Source organism: Eschrichtius robustus, chromosome 9 (genome assembly GCF_028021215.1).
Source record: "Eschrichtius robustus isolate mEscRob2 chromosome 9, mEscRob2.pri, whole genome shotgun sequence".
Lineage (NCBI taxonomy): Eukaryota > Metazoa > Chordata > Mammalia > Artiodactyla > Eschrichtiidae > Eschrichtius > Eschrichtius robustus.
In genome coordinates, this window is record NC_090832.1 from 39,790,760 (window position 1) to 39,811,697 (window position 20,938).

Genomic DNA, 20,938 nt, shown 5'->3' on the forward strand with positions numbered 1-20,938 from the left:
ACCAACTATCCTTGCTTTCAAGAAAAAAACCCCAACAAATTATGGAGTACTGTGAGTTGATATTTAACCATAACATTGTTTTCTGAAAAAGATAAACAGATTTTAAAAATAAAGGACAGGTTAAGGTAAACCTATCATTTAAAATCAGGTATTCTTAAACAGGGCTTCAAGTTGGAATCAACTATGGAAGTTTTAAAAATACATGTACTTGGACTAAACACTTAAAGTTGAATCCTACATTCAACCTTCACTTGCATACTTATTTTTAAAAATCAGTATATCTGTTTTGACTATGGGCCAAAGGCTACAGCTACCATTCATCTCTGTGTTCTAAGCCTGCTCCACTACACCCATATCCTTTCAGTCATAACACTATTTTTAGCTAACGGCCTCTGACTAGGAACAAACTGAAGCTCTCCCACCCTCCCTGCCCCCATAAAACCTGTTGCTTAAACTTAGTCCAGTTTACTCATGAGCAAAAAATAGCTGCCTTAATTACTTTTATGTTTCACCTCTTATTAACATATGAAAGCTGATATGAGAAGATTAAATCACAAGGACACAATTGCAGCAGAGAGATTTTCTGTTCCCCCAGTAATTTTCAGCTTATATACTAAAATCTAGGATTTATTTTACAACACTACATTAACTGCTTTTCTGCACATACTAATAGTGGCATACACTTATAACTCATTTTTTTGAACACATAGTTTGATCGACTGACTTGAAAATATTAGTCATTTATCTTCCAAGACCATATCTATGCCTTTTAGAATAAAAAATAGTAAGACAAAAAACAAAAAAAAAATCCCACACAGTAAAGCTATGTCTTTTATATAAAATGTTAAGAAATTGGTAGTATATTGATTATACTACCAAGAATGAAGTATAATAAAGTTGTTATATCAGGCAAAAATATTTTACTAAAAGTTAACGAAACATTATCTGGAGGTATGGAATGACTACATTTAGCTAATAAGAAATTTTTTTTATTACAAAGAATATGTAACACTTGGCTTAATTTGTTTGATTTCATAGTTTTACTTCTGTGTGCCCAATACATAAGAAACTAAGATCAATCACTGACTACTGAATAGAGATTTCTGGGGGGGTCACAAATGGTACTCATTAAACAAATGCAGATTACAGTCACAGAGAAAAAAGCTTACCTTTCGAATAACTTGTTGCTGTTGTGCATGTTTTGCTCGTAATTCTGACACCTCCTTCCAAAGGGACTCATTCTCACTATGTTATCATTTATGAAAAATAAAAATAAAAAAATTCAGTCAGACAAGCCAGACCTCAATATCTTTAATTAAGAATACCAGACTTGAACTAGTTTTTACTATATATCTTTATGAGACTAGGAAAACTTTGGTTCAATTACACAGACTGGCAACTAACCTTGACACAACTCCAGAATCCTTCCTTCCTAACTGTAGTATCTTCTACTCATGGCAATGTATGCACAAAAACTTAAGATTTATGCTTACATCCATACATAGTAGGCCATTTACTCCTCTGACAATCTGCTTCATTACTTCTTGTTTAAAAAATAAGCTAACTTTTCAACTACGGCTACCATGTGAATTCAGGACTTGTGCTTAGGAAACGATTCTTAAAGGGGAAATGACATTTACCCAACACTTGCTATGCCAGGCACTATTCTAAACATTTTATGTGTATTACTTAAACTTCTCTAAAATCTGTCAAGAAAGGAATTATCTCTATTTTATAGATGAGAAGACAGACTCAGAGAACTGAGAAGACTTACCCAAGATCACACAGACAATTTGGTTAAGTATTGATGTCGAGCTAAAGTCTATAAGACTCTAAAACTGTCTAAAGATCTGTCTCAAACACAAGCATATAAATGTTTGGTTTTTTTAAAGCATATTAAAAAATGTGTTTTTTTAAAAGCATATCTAAATACATGACAAACCAATTATATGCCCAGCAGTAATAGTTTTTTTTTTCTTTCATTCACCACCTTCTATTGAAATTGCAGTTATTAAATGTTAGCAGCAATGATAATTTTGAGAAGGCCTGAAAGATAATTCCTCTATTAAATGCTCTAATTTTTGCTCTTTTGTTAATTTACACAAAAGCCATCTTCCTCAATCCAAACTATTACAAAAGGGACTGAATTTAAATATAGAGGGCACAGAAAATAAGATTCTGATACTTACTGAATAACTACTGTACTTTTTCTGACTCAGAAATATAAAGATACTGTCATCTGCCTACTAAAGATAAGTAGGAGAATGGTTACCACTAAGACTTACAGGATGAATTTGGGATCCCACTCCTTAAAAGCTAAACCTGAGATTCAAGGAACTGGGTCAAAGGGCACTTCAACAGACACAAGATACATAGAGTAAACCAACATAAGTGCTTAAATAAAACATGCAAAACAAGCAAACTTCAAATTAAGGCTTACTGAAAAAGGGAATCAAAGTCCAAGGTTACTCTCAATGAAGATACTTGAGTTAAGAATAGCTAAACTAACGTCCCACAATGGAAATGGGACAGACAATACATAAAATAACTACTCTTAAGACCTTGGCGCCTATTTACTGTAAGAGAATTCCAAGTACTTACTAAGAAGAGAAATATAGGTCTACTCTATACACAAGTTGTTACTGTGGCATTAGGATAACGGTGCCAAAAATTGTACTAAAACAAAATACAGCACTTTTCTGTAGATAAAAGGTTTGAATATCACTTTCCCAAGTCTATGTAAAGTAAGTATCAAGTAGGACAAGCCTCTAGTGTCCTTTTTTCCCTATTTTTTGTGTCCTACTTTTTCCTAAAAGATAGGCCACATAGAAAATGTCCTAAGAAACTTCTATGAAAGAAAAGTTAGGTAACGTATGTGGTATTTTTTTTTTTAAGATTTTTTTTATGTGGACTAATTTTAAAGTCTTTATTGAATCTGTTACAATATTGCTTCTGCTTTTTTATGTTTTTTGGCCACGAGGCATGTGGAATCTTAGCTCCCCAACCAGGGATCGAACCCACACCCCTGGCACTGGAAGGTGAAGTCTTAACCACTGGGTCCAGAGAAGTCCCTGTAGTATGGCTTGTGGTCCTCATGTGTGTGTAAACATATGAAAGTCAACCTAAGTAGAATCATAGTTTCCTACACCAACTTAATGATCTATTATTTCATCAGTAACACTTGTGTATCAAATTGTTTTGACTGACCAGGTTTATATATTCTTTCGACACCATCATGAAAATACAATATTGGGGTAAAGTCTATGGCTACAAATAAAAAGTAAAGGGAATCAATACTTAAGAAAAAGGCTTTTGATCTTGGCTTCAACAATGTAATCTAGGTACTTAAAGCACCAACCTCCAAACCTCAACACACACATACACACCAACCCCCATATTAGGATTATATTTGGAAATACTACTTTACCTTTTTAATTCAGAAAGCCTGGACTCAATAGTTTCTTGTTTTACTTGCACCTTCTGAGCACTGCTTATAATTTTTGTTAAATCTTCCTGACGAATTTTATTTTCTTCTGGTTTTGCAGATGAAACCTTTCAAAAAGTAAATGTAGGAAATTAAACAAATACTAAACACCATGATTATAATTCAAAACTTCCCTGTTATAAGACGTTTTTGTAGCCTGTCCAGGAAGTGAGATTTACTTCCAAAAGCCCAGGAAAAGAATAGACTTCATAGCTCAAAGAGAGGATAAGGAATAATCAGTTTATTTATATATTTTTAATGTGGAAAAGTTTCCATGAGCAGGAGCAACTTAAGGGCTTTTTTTTTGTTTTCATTTCCTTCTGTCAAATTCCCTGTAATTTCCCCAAGCCTATTTATTATTGCATTCCACTTTTAATTAAATTTATGTAGAACAGTTGCACGCTAAGACCATGTTCTTTCACGGCCCACTACCCTTTTACCGCCCCCCACCCCACCTTGTGAATGTAGTCAAAATACCTTATTTCAGCAAAACATATCATCCATTCAAAAATGTATTATTAAATTCCTACTATATATAAGGGACTTATTCTGAGCACTAGATATTCAGCAGTGAACTAAAGAAAAAGGCCCTCCAGACAGCTGACTTTCTAGTAGGAACTTATGTTTTTTAAGCTAAATTATAAGGAGTGAGCCATCACAATATAGATGACTCCTTATCCTAAGTCAGAATGTAAACATTTCCTTTCCTCTAAAAAGTGTTTAAAGACTGAGCCCTCCATACAGTTGAGCACAGAGGAAAAAAAAAATAGAGGACAAAATAATTAAAGCTTTATTAGTTTAAGTTGTCCCAACAAGAAAACCTGTGTATTTCAGTACCTTCTTAATTTCAACAAATGAAATATGTCTTGGCCAAGTATACTACATGTTAATGCCCTAATTAAATCATGTTAACAATAGCTCACCTTCCTTTTAATGTTCTCCAACAAGTCATCCTGGCCTTGTTTGAAGTGAGGATGCTGAAATTCAACAGGACCATCTCGTTCTTGCTTCACAATTCCAGAGTCAATATGTACTACTTTACGAAAACCATCTGAAAAAGATTCAAAATTCAGATTTTGAATAAAATTTTAAATAGACAAAAGTAAAAGCTTTAAAAATTAATGGTGCTTCTATGGAATATATTTTCCTTTATCAACCTAATGGGGGAAATGGTTTAATCAGTGACTGATGACAGTACTCCAATTAAACTGCTGTCCATACTTACACATATTTAGTTGCCTCACAAAACTTGCCATGTTATTGTGCTTGAAATATTTGGGAAGAATTTCTTTTGCAAATCTTTGTTCATCCAAAACCAGAAAACTTTGGCCATTCTGAAAAAAATTGAAAACGTCAATTAGTTAAGATCCTCTGAAATTAGGTGATACATATGAACCCCAAAACTTGGCAGTCCTTCCATGACACCTTCAGACCATCATTTTATTCCTGTTAATAGCAGCAAAAACAAACTGCAATTAAGTTACAAATTTCAATTAAGCTCCAAACTGCAATTAACTTTTTGATGTCAATCTCAAAAGTTTAGGAGTATGTATCAAACCAAAAGCTGCATCAAACTTTATAGTTAAATATTAGAAAGATTTCCATTCTTCTAATCAAAAACAAATAAAATACAGTATGTAACTAGTATAATTACTTAACAATGTTTTAAAGCCAATGCAATTAAGACAAAAATAAGATAAAATTTGAAAGTCATATTTTATCAATAAACATAATTATATCTTTGTACAATCAACTGAAAAACCACAAGAGAATTCAGTAAGATATCTAGCTACTAATTAACACACTAATAACGAAAGTTCAGAAAGAAAAATTTTTTAAAAATCCCATTTACCACTGCAACAAAAAGAATAAAATACATAGAAATAAACCTACCTAAGGAGACAAAAGACCTGTACTCTGAAAACTGTAAGACATTCATGAAAGAAATCAAAGATGACACAAATGAAAAGATATAACATATTCTTAAATTGGAAGAATCAGTATTGTCAAAATGACTATACTACCCAAGACAATCTACAGATTCAATGCAATCCCTATCAAATTACCAATGGCGTTATTCACAGAACTAGAACAAAAAAATCTTAAAATCTGTGTGGAGACACAAAAGACCCTGAATAACCAAAGCAATCTTGAGAAAGAAAAAATGAAGCTGGAGGAATCAGGCCCCTTGATTTCAGACTATACTACAAAGCTACAGTTATCAAAATGGTATGGTACTGGCAAAATAACAGAAATATAGATCAATGGAACAGGATAGAAAAGCCCAGAAATAAACCCATGTACCTATGGTCAATTAATCTACAACACAGGAAACAAGACTATACAATACAGGAAAGACAGTCTCTTCAATAAATGGTGCTGGGAAAACTGGACAGCTACCTGTAAAAAAAATGAAATTAGTATACTCTTTAAAACCATACACAAAAATAAACTCTAAATGGATTAAAGACCTAAATGTAAGACCAGATACTATAAAACTCTTAGAGAAAACATAGGCAGAACACTTGACATAAATCACAACAATATCTTTTTCAAGCCATCTCCTAGAGTAATGGAAATAAAACCAAAAATAAACAAATGGGACCTAATTAAATTCCTCTGCACAGCAAAGAAAACCACAGACAAAACAAAAAGACAAACCAAAGAACGGGAGAAAATATTTGCAAACTCCAAAATTTACAAACAGCTCATGGGGCTCAATATCAAAAAAACAAGCAACTCAATCAAAAAATGGGCAGACGATATCACCTCACACCAGTGAGAACAACGATCATCAAAAAACCTACAAACAATAAATGCTGGAGAGAGTGTGGATCAAAAGGAAGCCTCCTACACTGTTGGTGGGAATGTAAATTGGTTCACCCACTACGGGAAACTATGAAGGTTCCCTAAAAAACTAAAAATAGAGCTACAATATGATCCAGCAATCCCATTCCTGGGTATATATCCAGAAGAAAACATGGTTTGAAAGGATTACATGCACCCCAATGTTCACTGCAGCACTGTTTACAATAGCCAAGACATGGAAGCAACCTAAATGTCCATCGACAGATGAATGGATAAAGAAAATGTGGTACATATACCCAATGGAATATTACTCAGCCATCAAAAAGAATGAAATAACGCCATTTGCAGCAACATGGATGGACCCTGAGATTACTATACTAAGTAAAGTAAGTCAGACAAATGTCATACAATATTGCTTATATGCAGAATCAAAAAAAAAAAAAAGATACAAATGAACTTATTTTCAAAACAGAAACAAACTCACAGACTCAGGGAACAAATTTATGGTTACCGGGGGAAGGGTGGGAGGCAAGGGATAGACTGGGATTTGGGGATTGACATGTACACACTACTATATTTAAAATAGATAACCAACAAGAACCTACTGTATAGCACAGAAAACTATACTCAATATTATGTAACAACATAAATGGGAAAAGAAATTGAAGAAGAATAGACACACATATAACTGAATCACTTTGCTGTACACCTGAAACTAACACATGGTTAGTCAACTATGCTCCAATATAAAATAAGAATTAAAAAAATAGTCACTAGTGTATTTCCATATAAAAAATAAACAATTTGAAATTTCCTTCTAAAATAATCAAAATAATATGGTAGTGACATAAAAACAGACCAATCAATGGAACAGAATAGAGAACCCAGGAATGAACCCTCATACATACAGTCCAAGAATTTTTGACAAGGATGCCAAGACAATTCAATGGAGGGACTTCCCTGGTGGCGCAGTGGTTAAGAATCCACCTGCCAATGCAGGGGACATGGGTTTGAGCCCTGGTCCAGAAGATCCCACATGCCGTGGAGCAACTAAGTCCACGCGCCACAACTACTGAGCCTGCGCTCTAGAGCCCACGAGCCACAACTACTGAGCCCGCGTACCACAACTACCGAAGCCTGCACGCCTAGAGCCCGTGCTCTGCAACGAGAAGCCCACGCACTGCAACGAAGAGTAGCCCCTGCTCGCCGCAACTAGAGAAAGCCCGCGCGCAGCAACCAAGACCCAACTCAGCCAAAAAAAAAGGCAATTCAACGGAAAAAGAACAGCCTTTTCAACAAACAATGCTGGTAAAACTGGATACTCACATGCAAAAGAATGAAGTTGACTCCTTACCTTATACAAAAATCAACTCAAAACAGATCAAAGGCTTAAACGTGACAGCTAAAACTATAAAAGTCTTAGAAGAAAACACAAGGGGGAAAAGCCTCATGACAACGGATTTGGCAAAAATTTCTTGGATAACGCCAAAAGCACAGGCAACAAAAGCAAAAACACACAAATGAGGCTACCTCAAACTTAAAAACTTTTGCATAAAGAACACTATCAAGAGAGTGAAAGGGTAACCCACAAAATCGGAGAAAATATTTGCAAATCATACATCTGATAAGGGGTTAATACCCATAACATACATTAAAAAAAACTTCAACTCAACAACAACGAAAAACAAGCCACCTGATTAGCAAAGGGCAAAGGACTTGAATAGATATTTCTTCCCAAAAAAGATACACAAATGTTCAATAAACACATAAGATGCCTAGCATCACTAATCATTAGGGAAATAAAAAGCAAAACCACAATGAGATATCACTTCACTCATTAAGATGGCTATTAAAAAAAAAAAATACAAAAACCCAAAAAATAAGTATTGGTCAGGATGTGGAGAAACTGGAACCCTTTTGCACTGCCGGTGGGAATATAAAATAGTGCAGCTGCTATGGAAAACAGTACAGTCGTTCCTCAAAAAATTAAACACATAATGACTAAATGATCCTAAAATTCTACATATAGATCCAGAAGAATTAAAAGCAGGGGCTCAAAAAGATATTTGTACACCGATGTTCACAGCAGTATTATTCACAATAGCCAGAAGACGGAAGCAACCCAAACGTCCACTGACAGATGAATGGATTAACAAAATGTGGTACATACATACAATGGACTATTATTCACCCTTAAAAAGAAAGAACACATGCTACAATGTGGATGAAACTTAAAGACATTATGCTAAGTTAGACTAGTCACAAGAGGACAAATACTGTATGATTCCACTTATATGAGATATCTAGAATACTCAACTTCAAAAAGACAGAAAGTAGAATGGTTACCAGGGGCTAAGGAGGAGGGGATTGGAAATTACTGTCTAATGAGTATGAAGTTTCAGTTTGGGAAAATGAAAAACATTCTGGAGATGGATGGTAGTGACGGCTGCATAACAAGTGAATGTATTTAAGGTCACTGAACTGTACACGTAAAAATGGTTAAAATGGTTAATCTTAAGATATATGTATTTTACAACAAAAACCTAAAACTAAAATGGAATAAAAAACTCTAACAACAGAAAAATATCAAGTATCTAAAAATAAATTTTAAGACTACACAAGACCTTTAAGGAAATATTAAACTACAGAGAGACAGTGTTGTAAAGATGTCAAGTCTAATTAAGTTAACCAGTGCATTGACTTCTCTCTCAATTAAAAAAAAGTTTTTGGAGACAAGGTGAATAGACGCTAACACAACCAAATATTAGATACTAAAGTTCATTTCATAAAAATTATGTAACAAATAGGCAAGAAAATACTGAAAACAATGGAGAGAGAGGTGTTAACCCTACCTTACACAGACAACAGAATTATAGTGTCTACAAGAGTTTGGTACTAAAGAAGGGATACTCAAATAGCTGAATGGACAGACTAGAGAGAACAGAAGCAGCAGCAAATCTATTTGAGAATTTAATAGGTAATAAGTAAGGGCAGCATTCAAATCAGGAGGAAAAATTAGGAGGGAAAAGGATTAGTTAATAAACTTTCCATTTGGAAGGAAAAAACAAAAGCTCAATGCTAACTCAAAGCTACCTCACTCTTTATAACCAAGCTTTTGAAAGCATCACATAAAAAACCCCAGAAGTCATACAGGTAAAAATTAATAAATGTATTCATGGAGACTACTAGCTGCCTACCTTATCTTCAGATTTCTCTACTTTTTTTTATTTTTTAAAACTAAAATTGTATATATTTAAGATGTACATGATGATTTAACATATATTCACACATGCACAGTGAAATGACTACTACAAGTCAAGCTACTTCACCAAACTAAAAAGCTTCTGCACAGCAAAGAATAATCAACAGAATGAAAAGACAACTTAATGGAATAAAAATATTTGTAAATACATATCTGATAAAGGATTAATATCTAAAATACATAAGGAACTCTCACAACTCAACAGCAAAAAGATGCAACCCAATTAAAAAATGGGCAAAGGATTCGATTAGACATTTTCCCAAAGAATACATACAAATGGGCAACAAGTATGTGAAGAGGTGCTCAACATCACTGATCACCAGGGAAATGCAAATCAAAACCACAATGAGATATCACCTCATACTTTTTAGGATGGCTATTCCTAAAAAAACAAAAAAACGAACCAACAAGTGTTGGTGAGGGATGAAGAGAAAAGGGAACCTTTGTATACTGTCAGTGGGAATGTAAATTGGTAATGTCATTATGGAAAATGGTATGAAGGTTCCTCAAAAAGTTAAAAATAGAACTACCATATGATCCAGCAGCCCTCTTCTGGGTATATACCCAAAGGAAATGAAATCAGTATCTCTAAGAGATATCTGTGCTCCCATGTTCACTGCAGCATTATTCACAATAACCAAGACACAGAAACAACCTAAATGTCCAACAAAGAAAGAATGGATAAAGAAATTGTGAGATATATATATACATACTTTATACATATATTGATATATTTTATACATACATACCCAATGAAACATCATTCAGCCTTAAAAAGAAAAGAGATCCTGCCACTTGCAACAACATGGATGCTCCTCTAATTTCTTACTAACACAATTTTGTCTGATGCTACAAATACATTTCTCAGTCCCTCTTGGAAGCAAAGGTGGCCAAATAACACATCTGGCAAACAAGATATAAGCAAAATGGATTGAGCGGAGCTTCCACAAAAGCTTCTAAAAGGGAAAAGACTCAAAGTGTCAAACCCCTACATCTCATATTCCTGCTCAGAACCTGGAGCCAACGGCTAGAGCTCCAGCAATCACTGAAGTAGAGGAACTAAGTATGGCTGAAAGGTTGAGAAGGTGACTCAGTATCTTCAGATGTAAGAGAAAAATACAGTACATCTCTATTTTGTTTAAGCCATTGTTGTCTGGATTTCTATTACTTGTGTCTGAACTTAAACTTAACTGGCAACAGACATTTAAAAAATTCAATAAAGTTGAAAGCTTACTAACATAAAAATATATCCAACATTTATGACAAACGATTAACTGCATTAATTAAAATTTTTCTAACAAATCAGTAAGATGAAACACCCAATGTGAAATTTAGAAGATCGGATCTCATTCATAATAAAATGTACAGCAAAATAATGATTTTCACTTACTAGATTGGCAAAATTTTTAAAGTTTAAAAATAACCACTGTTGGTTATTAGGTAGTAGCTATTAAAATTTTAAAATGCATACATCTTTTTCTATCTTAAAAGGACTTTCCCTCTACCTTACTTCCTCTCAATCTACCCATCCCATTTGTCTTTTCATTCACTGAAAAATTTGACAAACAAATATTTTAAAGCCCCCTTCTCCAATTCAGGGCCATCTATTTACTCTCACTAAAATTTGGTTTCAGTTTTTGTGCCTCTACTGAAACTGTTTTTTCTAAAATGCCAAATGCCAAATTCAATGCCCTCTTTTCAGTCCTCATCTTCCTACACCTCTCTGTGGCATTTCATTTGGCACTTCTGACACTCCCCTTCTTAAATGCTCTGCTCTTATGCCTTTGAAACTATACATTGGGTCTCCTATCTCTCATATTTCTTTTCAATTGTCTTCCAGCTATCAAGAGGTAGTGGGTTTTTTAAGTTTCTATCCTTGATTATGATACCTTTTATACTCTTTCCTTAGGCAGTCTCATCCACACCAATTTCTCTAATTACTGACTTTATTATGTATAATGATTATCACAACTATACCTCTGCCCCTGACCATCTCAAATTTCCCACTTGAATTTTTCAATCGTTAACATTTTTACACAATGTTCTTTGACTCACTCACTTGTCTATTTCAAACCCATCATCCTACTCCAAAATCAACTTTTTCCTGTATTCTCCATCCCGGCATGCCCTGTCCCCTCTAAGCTACCCAATTAATTTTGTCATCAATAACAAAAAGGCAAATTAAAAATTCTCAATTTTAACAGCTAATAACTTAAAGGGGAAATATTTAAAACATTTCCTTTAAAAATAAGAGAAAGGGATCCCATGATCGCTGCTTCTATCTGACACCCTGAGGTGTCTTAGCCACTGCAAAAAAAAAAACAGAAGGTATAAGGGTCTGAAAATAAGAACAAAACTGTCATATCCAGACACCTATGGATGTACACTTAGAGAATCCAAATCAGTAAAATGATTAGCTCACTGGTTTATTATCCATATACAAATGTTACTTGTATTTCTAATAACCAGCAACAGCAATTATTTTTCATTAAAGGATATCATTTAAAATATCTCTAAAATCTAACAAAGCTGTGCAAGATCTAATTGCAAAAAATATAAAACTTTATTAAATAACAAAATGAATTTAGAAAAATGCCTTGTTCCCATGAATATATCATATCATAAAGATACCTATTTTCCCTAATCTGATTTACAGTTTCAGTACAATTGCAATTAAAAAAATCCTAACAGGTTTGCTTTTTTTCTTTAATGGAACTTGATTTTAAAACATATATGGAAGAGCAAAGACCAATAGTAGTCAAGGCACTCCTGAAGACTAGGTTGCCCTCCCAAAAAGCTTTACAGAGCTACAGTAATTAAGACATGTGATACAGGAAAAAGGATAAATTATCCAGTGGAACAGAATAGAGAACCTAGACACAAAAACACAATCTACATATAATTTTGCTTATAAGACAGAGGTAGCAACACAAATCACTAGAGGAAGAAGAAACTGTTCAATAAAGGGGCTAAAACAACCAAATATGGAAAACAATGAAACAGGATCCCTTATACCACACACAAAAATCAATTCCAGTGAATTAAAGATTTAGATATAAAATTCAAACCTTTAAAACTTTCAGAAGAAAAAAAAAAAAAAAGAGATGGAAAAGTATTTTTCTCTCCTTGGGGTAGGAAAGCAAAAACATCCTGAAGAAACAAAGAACATGAACCACAAAAAAGGCTGATCTATTAAATTATACTAAAATTAAGAACTTATACTCATCAAAAGAAAGTAAAACAAAAAGCCACAACTAGGAGATGACAGAGGCAACACATACATCCAAAAAGATGCAGAATTACAAGTAATTCCTACAAATAATAAAAGATAAACCACCCAATAGAAAAATGGTCAAACATTTCATAGAATACGAAACACAAATGGCCAATAAATATGAAAAAGTGTTTGAACACATTAATTATGAGGGAAATATAAATTAAGACCTCACTGAGATAATATTTTATATCCACTAGATTGGTAAAAACTCAGAAGAATGAGAATATCAAGTTTTGAAGAGACAAATTAATGGGAAATCTCATGCATGGCTAAAAGGAGTACAAGCTGATTTGACTTCTTTGGAAAATAATTTAATCTTGAGGTTGAGCATGTCTTACCTTATTTTCCAGAAATTCTACTCTTCAATGTAGGTGTAACTACCTTAGAGAAATTTTTGCTTATATACACCAGAAGAGGTGTATAAGAAAAGTCAAAACAGCATTTGACATGGTTGATCATCTCTTTCTTGAACCATTTTCTTCCATTAACTTATATGACCTCACTCCCTTGTGTTTTCTCCTTTCTCACTGTTCCTTCTCAATCTCTCTTGCTGGCTTTTTCTTGTCTTCATACCCTCTAAATATCAGAATACCCTATCTTGCAAGTCCTTCTATCTTCATCTGTCTCCCTGGATGATCTCATCCAGTCCCATGGCTTTACCACTCACAAGCTCCAAACTCCACCTTGAATGCCAGAGTGTTACATCATCTAAATAACCTACTCAACATTGCCACTTGAAGGTCTTGGAGTACAGAAGTCATTCATGCTGTTCTCCTTTCCAGCACTGCACTTCCCCAGCTCCTTTGAAATAAGGTGTGGTCGTATGACCAAGTGTGGTCAGTGAAATGCAAGCAAAACAAAACATGTCTGAAGTAATACTAGCGATCCATTTGTAATCTCAAAGTTAACATGGCCAAACAGAATCCCCACCTGCACTTTTCCGAATCTTCCCGCATCTCAGCAAATGGCACCATCATCCATCCGTTGCTCAGGCCAAATACATGAGTCATTCTAATTCTTTTCTATCTCTCCTCCAACTCCAGAAAATTTATCATTAAGATCCGTGACCTTGCCTTCAAAGTAGATATTACATCTGCTGCTCACCACCTCCACTGCTATTACCCTAGTCTCAGCCACGCTATTTTCAATCCCATAGTGGAAAACTGTGATAGTCTTCTAACTAGTTCCCTCAATTCCAATCTCCTTACCATGCCCTAAGGCCCTATACCATCGGCTTCTGCCTACCTCTCTGACCTCACTCTCATGTTATCTAAAGATAATCCAACCACATGGGGCTTCTGCAATCATATGAACATGCTATGCTCAAGGCCTTTACATTTTCCATTCCCCTTTGCCAGACCCATCTTTTCTAATCATTCAGATCTCTGCTCACATATCACCTCCCCAAAGAGGCTTCATCGTCACTCTGCCTAAAATACAACAGATTCCAGTCATTTTACATGCTAGTTATGAACTTACTGCGCCAAATTCATTCTTCAATGTCTGCTCTGCAAATATGGAGCTGAGTCTTAACTATCTTTCTTTTCGAGCACGGTGTTAAGCTTTGTCATGGAAGATACTAGAGAGATATTACAAGAGGAAGGGATTACCCTTCCTGGTTCCAGTGTGTCCTTGGCAGGTTCCTGCTGTGCAGGAAGGTTCTCCAGCACCTAGCTCTTGCAGTGCACAGAAGGCAGCAGCACCCTAAGGCCAGCAGCTTCCCCCAACACTCCCTCTCCCTTGGGAGGGTTCAAATCAGAGTATCTCTGGCCAGGCATCTCTCCATGAATAGCTTTCTAGGGTACCCTAGAGCATAGGTTAACAAACATGTTCTTAAAGGGCTAGACAATAAATATTTTAGGCTTGCAGGTCATAAGGTCGTAACTCTGCCCCTGTAGCAAGAAAGCAACTACAGACAATATGTAAGTAGACTGGGCATGGCTATATTCCAAATAAACTTTACTTTTAAAACACATGGTTGGCCCACAGGCCATAATCTGCCAACCCCTGCCCTAGAAAGCATATTTCCCGGCAAGTTCTGAAGGATGGATTTCTAGTAAGTCCCACTAGTGTGGCATCAGTGAAGTCTTTGCCATTCAGTGAGATATGGTCATTCTCTCTCCAACAAGGTCTTAGACTTCGGGGAAGGGCTCTTACTTGGGCACTCGCTCTTAGGCCTACCAGTGATGGTTGCTTCTTATAACTGCTATTCCTATCTTCTTTAGAGTTTTCTTTACCCCAATTCTCCTGATATAGTTATCCTATTAAACTTTCTCTGTTCAAAATACTGTGTGATTTCTGTCTCCTAATTGCACTCTCTCTTTACCCTGCTTTATTTTGTTACTTATCACTAACTGAAATTATATTATTTGTATTTGCTTACTTCTTAATTATCAGTATCCTTCACTAAAATGTAAGATCTATGAAGGCAGCTATTTTGTTAACTACTGAATGAATTCCTACTACCTAGCACACTGTCTGGTTGTAACAGAGTCACAACTATTTGTGAGTGACAATAAATGAGTCTTTGATCACAGTGGACCAAATTATATTTTTAGAATTTCAACTCTTGGATTATATATATCAAATGAGGAGATGAATGCCTCTTGTTTATATTGCTCTTTCTCTCAAACACACACAACCCTAACTCACTAATATCATTCTGTGTCTCTGCTTATGGTATTCCTTCAGTCTCTACTTCAAAATTAGTAAATAACTTCTTTGAGTGCAAAATTTCTACCTTACTGCTGTTTAAACCTGTGAAGCTTAAGCACTGCAACACAGAACTCTCCCTATGCATTTTATAAGGGACAAAAAGCCACTATTACTCAGTAGGGTGGGAAGGATGGTAGCTTCTCTTTAGGCCTAACCCATAAATGTTAGCAAGCTTCCAAATAGTAATTGTTTCTGCTCAAACTGGTACTCTTGGTTATAAACGTCCAAAATACTCTTAATAATAATCTAATACTTCAGCCCCATTACTTTAAAACAGTTTCCAAAATAGAAATCTCTTTTTTAAACAACCAGTCTATAATTTCTTAATGTTTACCAACCATTCCTTGTGAGTCTCTAGCTCTTTCTCTTACGTATACAAATAAAAAATACTTGTCTGTGAATCAGTCAACTTTTCTGTAGGTCCATCTAAAGTGGATTTAACCCCTATTCTGCCACATTTGTGGCCTTTCTTGTTTTCACTTGAGAGTACTGCTGGGAAATTCAAAACAATACCATAACACTGGCAAGTCTAAAGATCTACTGTTCAAATTCATCCGAAACAGCTAGAAAACACTGGACAAATTCTGGTTTTGCTCCCTTTCCCTCCTGTTTCCTGATTTGTCTCTGCTGACTTGAGATGGATAGGGAAGTAGAGACTGCCATAGGGCACAAAAAGGTGGAACAGATGGGTATGAAGTCTTTAGTGGAAATCCCTTCTTGGTATTCTCAAGCAACCTGAAGAACTGAGACAAAGGCAGTAACACTGGTAAAACAGTGACTTTACAGTTCTTTCTTTTTTTAATATTGCTTCACTTCAACATACACTGAGTATCATATATCAGTAACAGTAAAGGCTGTTCCTTACGATCAATGGCAAGAACTTCCATTCAACTTCCACAACTTCTTGCCCCTGAAGATCAAGTTTCCCCAGTTGCTACCAAGCTAAACCTGTGCCCTCTGTTTAGGACTCTGTTACATTTAAAACAGCTTTAGGTTGTTCAACAGTACTATCCCTGTCCTCGATTCTGGTAACAGACTGCCTACCAGAGCCAAAATAGCTATAGGAAATGTAAAAACAGGCAAAAAAAGAAAGAGAAATATCAGTGGGGAATTTGGGGGATGTACTGTATGTTTTAAAGACACTCAGAATCTAAAGACATTTCTATTATTTGAGTCTATAACAGTATAATTTTGATTGTTCAGAATATTATATTTCTACAATTAATGACATCAATGGGGGTATTAGTTCATTTCTGTCATACTACAAATTTCAAGGAAAACTAAAGTTATATAAGTCTTCAGGAATATTAAGCCAAGCTTTTCAAACTGCAGTTGGTAAGTTTTCTCTCCTTGCCTTATACTCTAGCTAGAGTAAATTATTTTCCACAAGTGAAAACAATTGCATAAAAGATCGCCTCCTTTCCCAAACATCTGCTACTTCTAAAAGGTCTTAATATGATTTTCACTCAGAGAGTATAAATGCTAAATTACCTCAACAGAAGTCCAGCAAAACAAGTTTGAAGGAAACCAGAAACAATCATAAACAGCAACTTATAAAAGATGAGAGTAAATTATTTTGGTTTTTCCATCTAACATCATTGTTCAATTAAAGTTTTACCTTTCATTGTTAACACTGTTTTCGGAAAAATCTGTGGGAATGTAAGACAACTTCCTTAGGCAACTAAGCATAGCCCTAGACATTAATCCAGAATTGTCCACTGACTTGTGGAGGAGTAACATTTTGGTATAAAAACTAAATACTGTGACGACCTGTATTAAGTGTAGGGCCGTTGATGGAAGAATGATCTGGGAGCTCAGAAATCTATGTTAGAGCCCCACCTCCAATAATGCTAGCTTTGTAATTATAGATAAATAATCTAACCTAAGCTTCTAAGCTTCAAATCCTCATCTATATAATGAGACTAAACCAGATGATCTTTGAGATTCTTTTCAGGCATCATTCCACTTTTATCATTCCTACCATTTCCATTACATAGTCCAAGGATTTCACTGCTTCATCAAACATTTATTAAGTACCTACTGGGTCCCTTGGCACAGATACTGTCCCTGTCCTCACTGAATTTATACTTTAATTGTCCCACTATGTGTTTAAAAAATGAGTAGCCAAAACATAAGCTTAGACTTAATAATGGAAAAAAAAATAAGAATGATTTTTAAGTGGTTTGTTTATTTGGCTTAGAATTCATAAAATGATGCATTTATGGATTAGTATGAAACTCTACACATTTAATACTGCCCATAAAATAAAAATATTATTAAAATATTTGGCTAATGAGAATTTATTAGACCTGCTGACAGAATATCCTTTAACTAAAACCAATTTCCAATATATTTAGGTACCATTTCTAGGCAATAAAAACAAGAAGGCCCACCCAAGACAAATAGGTGTGATAAAGTCAGCTTGGGAGTGGGGAGACTCTCAGTCCAATCTCTTACACATGCACAAGGCTCAGTAACTGCAGTCTGTGCTGATCCATCCTTGTCAACTTTTAATCCTTATGACTGATGAAAAGCATGAGACATCTGTTTATTTTTAAGTGTATACTGGTGGCTGGCTTCCTTATTTTCACCCCTTCTTTGTACAACTGTGCAGAATTCATCAAATGCCTAATGCACAACATCCACTCGATGCTACTGACCTTCAAGAAAATTAAGTCCTAGAGGGAGATAAAGAAAATAAACAAATGACAGCAATATAAGGCAGACCGTGGTGTTACAGTAGTCAAAACTTCACGTACTCAATACAGTGCTCCCTGTTAAGGTAAAATAATAAAACTGAGGATTCCTAGCATAGGAAACAGAACAGAAAAGGAACAGAAAAGAAAGTGAGAAAGAGGGGAGATAACATTTACTCAGCACTTAACAGGTGCCAGGCACTGTGCAGGTAGTTTTCACTTACTCTTTTCCAGGCCTCTAAACAAGATAATATCCAAAACAAATGACCATCTAAAATAAGAGAACTCCACTCCCCTTCACAAAACGATTCCAATAGCCTAAGTGTATTGTAACGCGAATGCTCTGTTTGTGTAATAACCATTCTAATTAGAATCAGTATTTGGAACTAGAGGGGGTCTTGGATCACCTAAGTAACCTATTCATCTTATGGACGACGACACTTGGGTCAGACGAGATAAGGAGCCTGTTTAGTGGCAGAATTGGGATCAAACCAATAATCAAGACATCTATACACCACACTGCCGGCAACTGTTTAGTGAAATTCAGTGATTCGTTTTTGCTCTCCACTATGGTACTGAACACCTGTCTATTGGCACTTTTATTAAAGTAACCATAAAAATCCGTTTATGAAAATGGCTCAGAATCGCGAAAGAATAACGTACCATTTTCTATATAATATTTTCAAGCCTCCTGATAAGCAGTAACCTGCGTTTGAACATTTGCCTCCTTCCCTGACTGCCGTCCTCATAAAGATCTCAGATGCGAGGCGGACTGTGTGTCTGTTTTAGGGGCGAGAATCAGGTCGCGAAGGTAAAGACTGCCTCACATAAACCCCGCGTTGAAGATCCCGGCCAGAGCTGCCCGTGCCCCCAGCGAGCCGCAGCCCGCGAGCCCGGCGGGAGGACGGAGGATGAGTGTGCAGTAACGTGGCTCCCGCTCCCTCGGCTCGTCGGCCGCCCTCGTTCCGCCGGGCTGGTTCCGAACGCCGCCCGGGTCGGACCGTTACGGGGTCTCCCGGGCCGCGGCGCCCCGCGCCGGCCGCCCCTCCCCCACCGCGGCCTGAGCCAGCGGCGCCGGCCGGGACCCCCGCGGCTCCCCGCGCGAACAATACCGGGGTCCCCCGCGAGGCTGCACGCCGAGGCCCGTGCCACCCCCGCGCCGCGGGCCTCACAGAGGGCGTCGAGCCGCAGGCCGCGAGAGACAACCCCGCGGGAGAGCGCGAGAGAGGAGGACGTTAGTTAGGGGGTTCGGAGGCCGCCGTGCCCTCACCCTTACCTGACTCCAGGTGATGAACTCGTTCGTGTGGGTTTCCTCCACAAGCGTCCACAGCTTGCTGAGGAAAGCCGGCACGTTCGAACTCTGCTTCATTGTTAACGAGGCGCAGGAATTCTTAATTCTACACCCAAACGCGGCGGTAGCGGCGGAGGCGGAGGCGGCGGCGGAGGCGGAGGCGGCGGCGGCAGCAGCTGCTCCGCGAGAACGGCCACAACGCAGGCGCAGCAGCTCCCGGGCCCCGCCCACCTCGCCCCGCCCCGCCCCGCCAGGCGCGCAGTGAGGCGGGGTAACCCGGCGGCCGCACGTGACTGACCAGTCTCCCCGCTCGGCCTGTGCTCACTGGTCCCGCGCCGGTCCCGTTCCCGACCAATCCCAGGAGCCGACCGCACAACAGAGGAAAGCAATTGGATGCTGCCGATGGGGAGGGGTGGGAGCAAAGGGGGACGCTGCTTTCTCATTTGCCCTGTCTATAGGAGCTCTCGCTGTAGCGGATCTTCTGCTTGTGGGACTGTGTTTGGTTGTTTCACGTGGAAGCAGCTTTGGATGTTTGGGCTATGTCTGCAAGGCTACAGAAAGTCCTCAGGGGCCTTTGAGTCATAAGTTTGGTAGGCAAAGTGTGGGTTGCGCCAGTCAGGCAGGAGGAAGGAGTGTAATAGTTCACGCGGGGGGAAAAAAAGCAGCTTTCAAGCATGATTTGCTAGGCCCCAAATTGAAACTGTGTTAATAATAATGAACCTTGTCCTTAAATTTTCATTAGGAAAAAAATCGTTCCTATAAAACGCGTTTATCAAATAGAGGAATTTAAATAAATCACTCTTTACTAAACACGTACTACAGTGAACCAAGAACTGTAATAGGCAGCTTACATGCTGTTTAACAGACATGGAATGCGCACTATGTGCGCAGCATAAAAAGAAATAGTATCATTTATTCTGTTTTAATCAATTAAAATAATTGTTCCTGTAAGTACTTTACAGGTATGTTCTTAAGATAATTATCCCTGTATGTCCTTTACAGATTTGGAATAGTGGAAGAAATATTGGACAAGGAGTCAGCATATGAGTTTAGACCCAGCTTCAAGGACACATTAGTGGATATTTAATTACACTGGTAGTGTATGTAATTAGAGCTATCCCTTAACCTGTCTGTGCCGGTCTTTCCCATCTCCTCATTGGGAATAAAACTGTCTCTCTTTTCACCCCTTAAGATAACATTAATAACATAGGAGGTTTGAAAATATAAAGAATTGTACAAAATTTAAAATTTTTTATGAGTCAGAATGTAAACATAAGAATGTACAAAAAGTCAGATAATAATTAACATTTTATAAGAAATTCAACATAGGATTGGTTTACCTCCTGGGTACATGTAATTTAATACAATAAAAAATAAAATACAATTTCCAACAAGCATATATTTA

General features: G+C 36.8%; 1 protein-coding gene across 2 annotated transcripts in view; it reads right to left on the minus strand.

Moving 5' to 3' along the window:
- Window positions 1-19,713, minus strand: part of HSF2 (heat shock transcription factor 2) — a 35,753-nt gene extending 16,040 nt beyond the window's left edge. For both annotated transcript variants that reach the window (XM_068551335.1, XM_068551334.1), the window contains exons 1-5: window positions 19,519-19,713; window positions 4,710-4,818; window positions 4,408-4,535; window positions 3,428-3,552; window positions 1,170-1,245 (exon numbers count right to left, since the gene is read on the minus strand). In XM_068551335.1, coding sequence (XP_068407436.1) covers window positions 1,170-1,245; window positions 3,428-3,552; window positions 4,408-4,535; window positions 4,710-4,818; window positions 19,519-19,611 — 531 coding nt within the window. In that variant the 5' untranslated portion in view covers window positions 19,612-19,713. The remainder of the gene's footprint in view (window positions 1-1,169; window positions 1,246-3,427; window positions 3,553-4,407; window positions 4,536-4,709; window positions 4,819-19,518) is intronic.
- Between the last annotated feature and the right edge of the window lie 1,225 nt (window positions 19,714-20,938).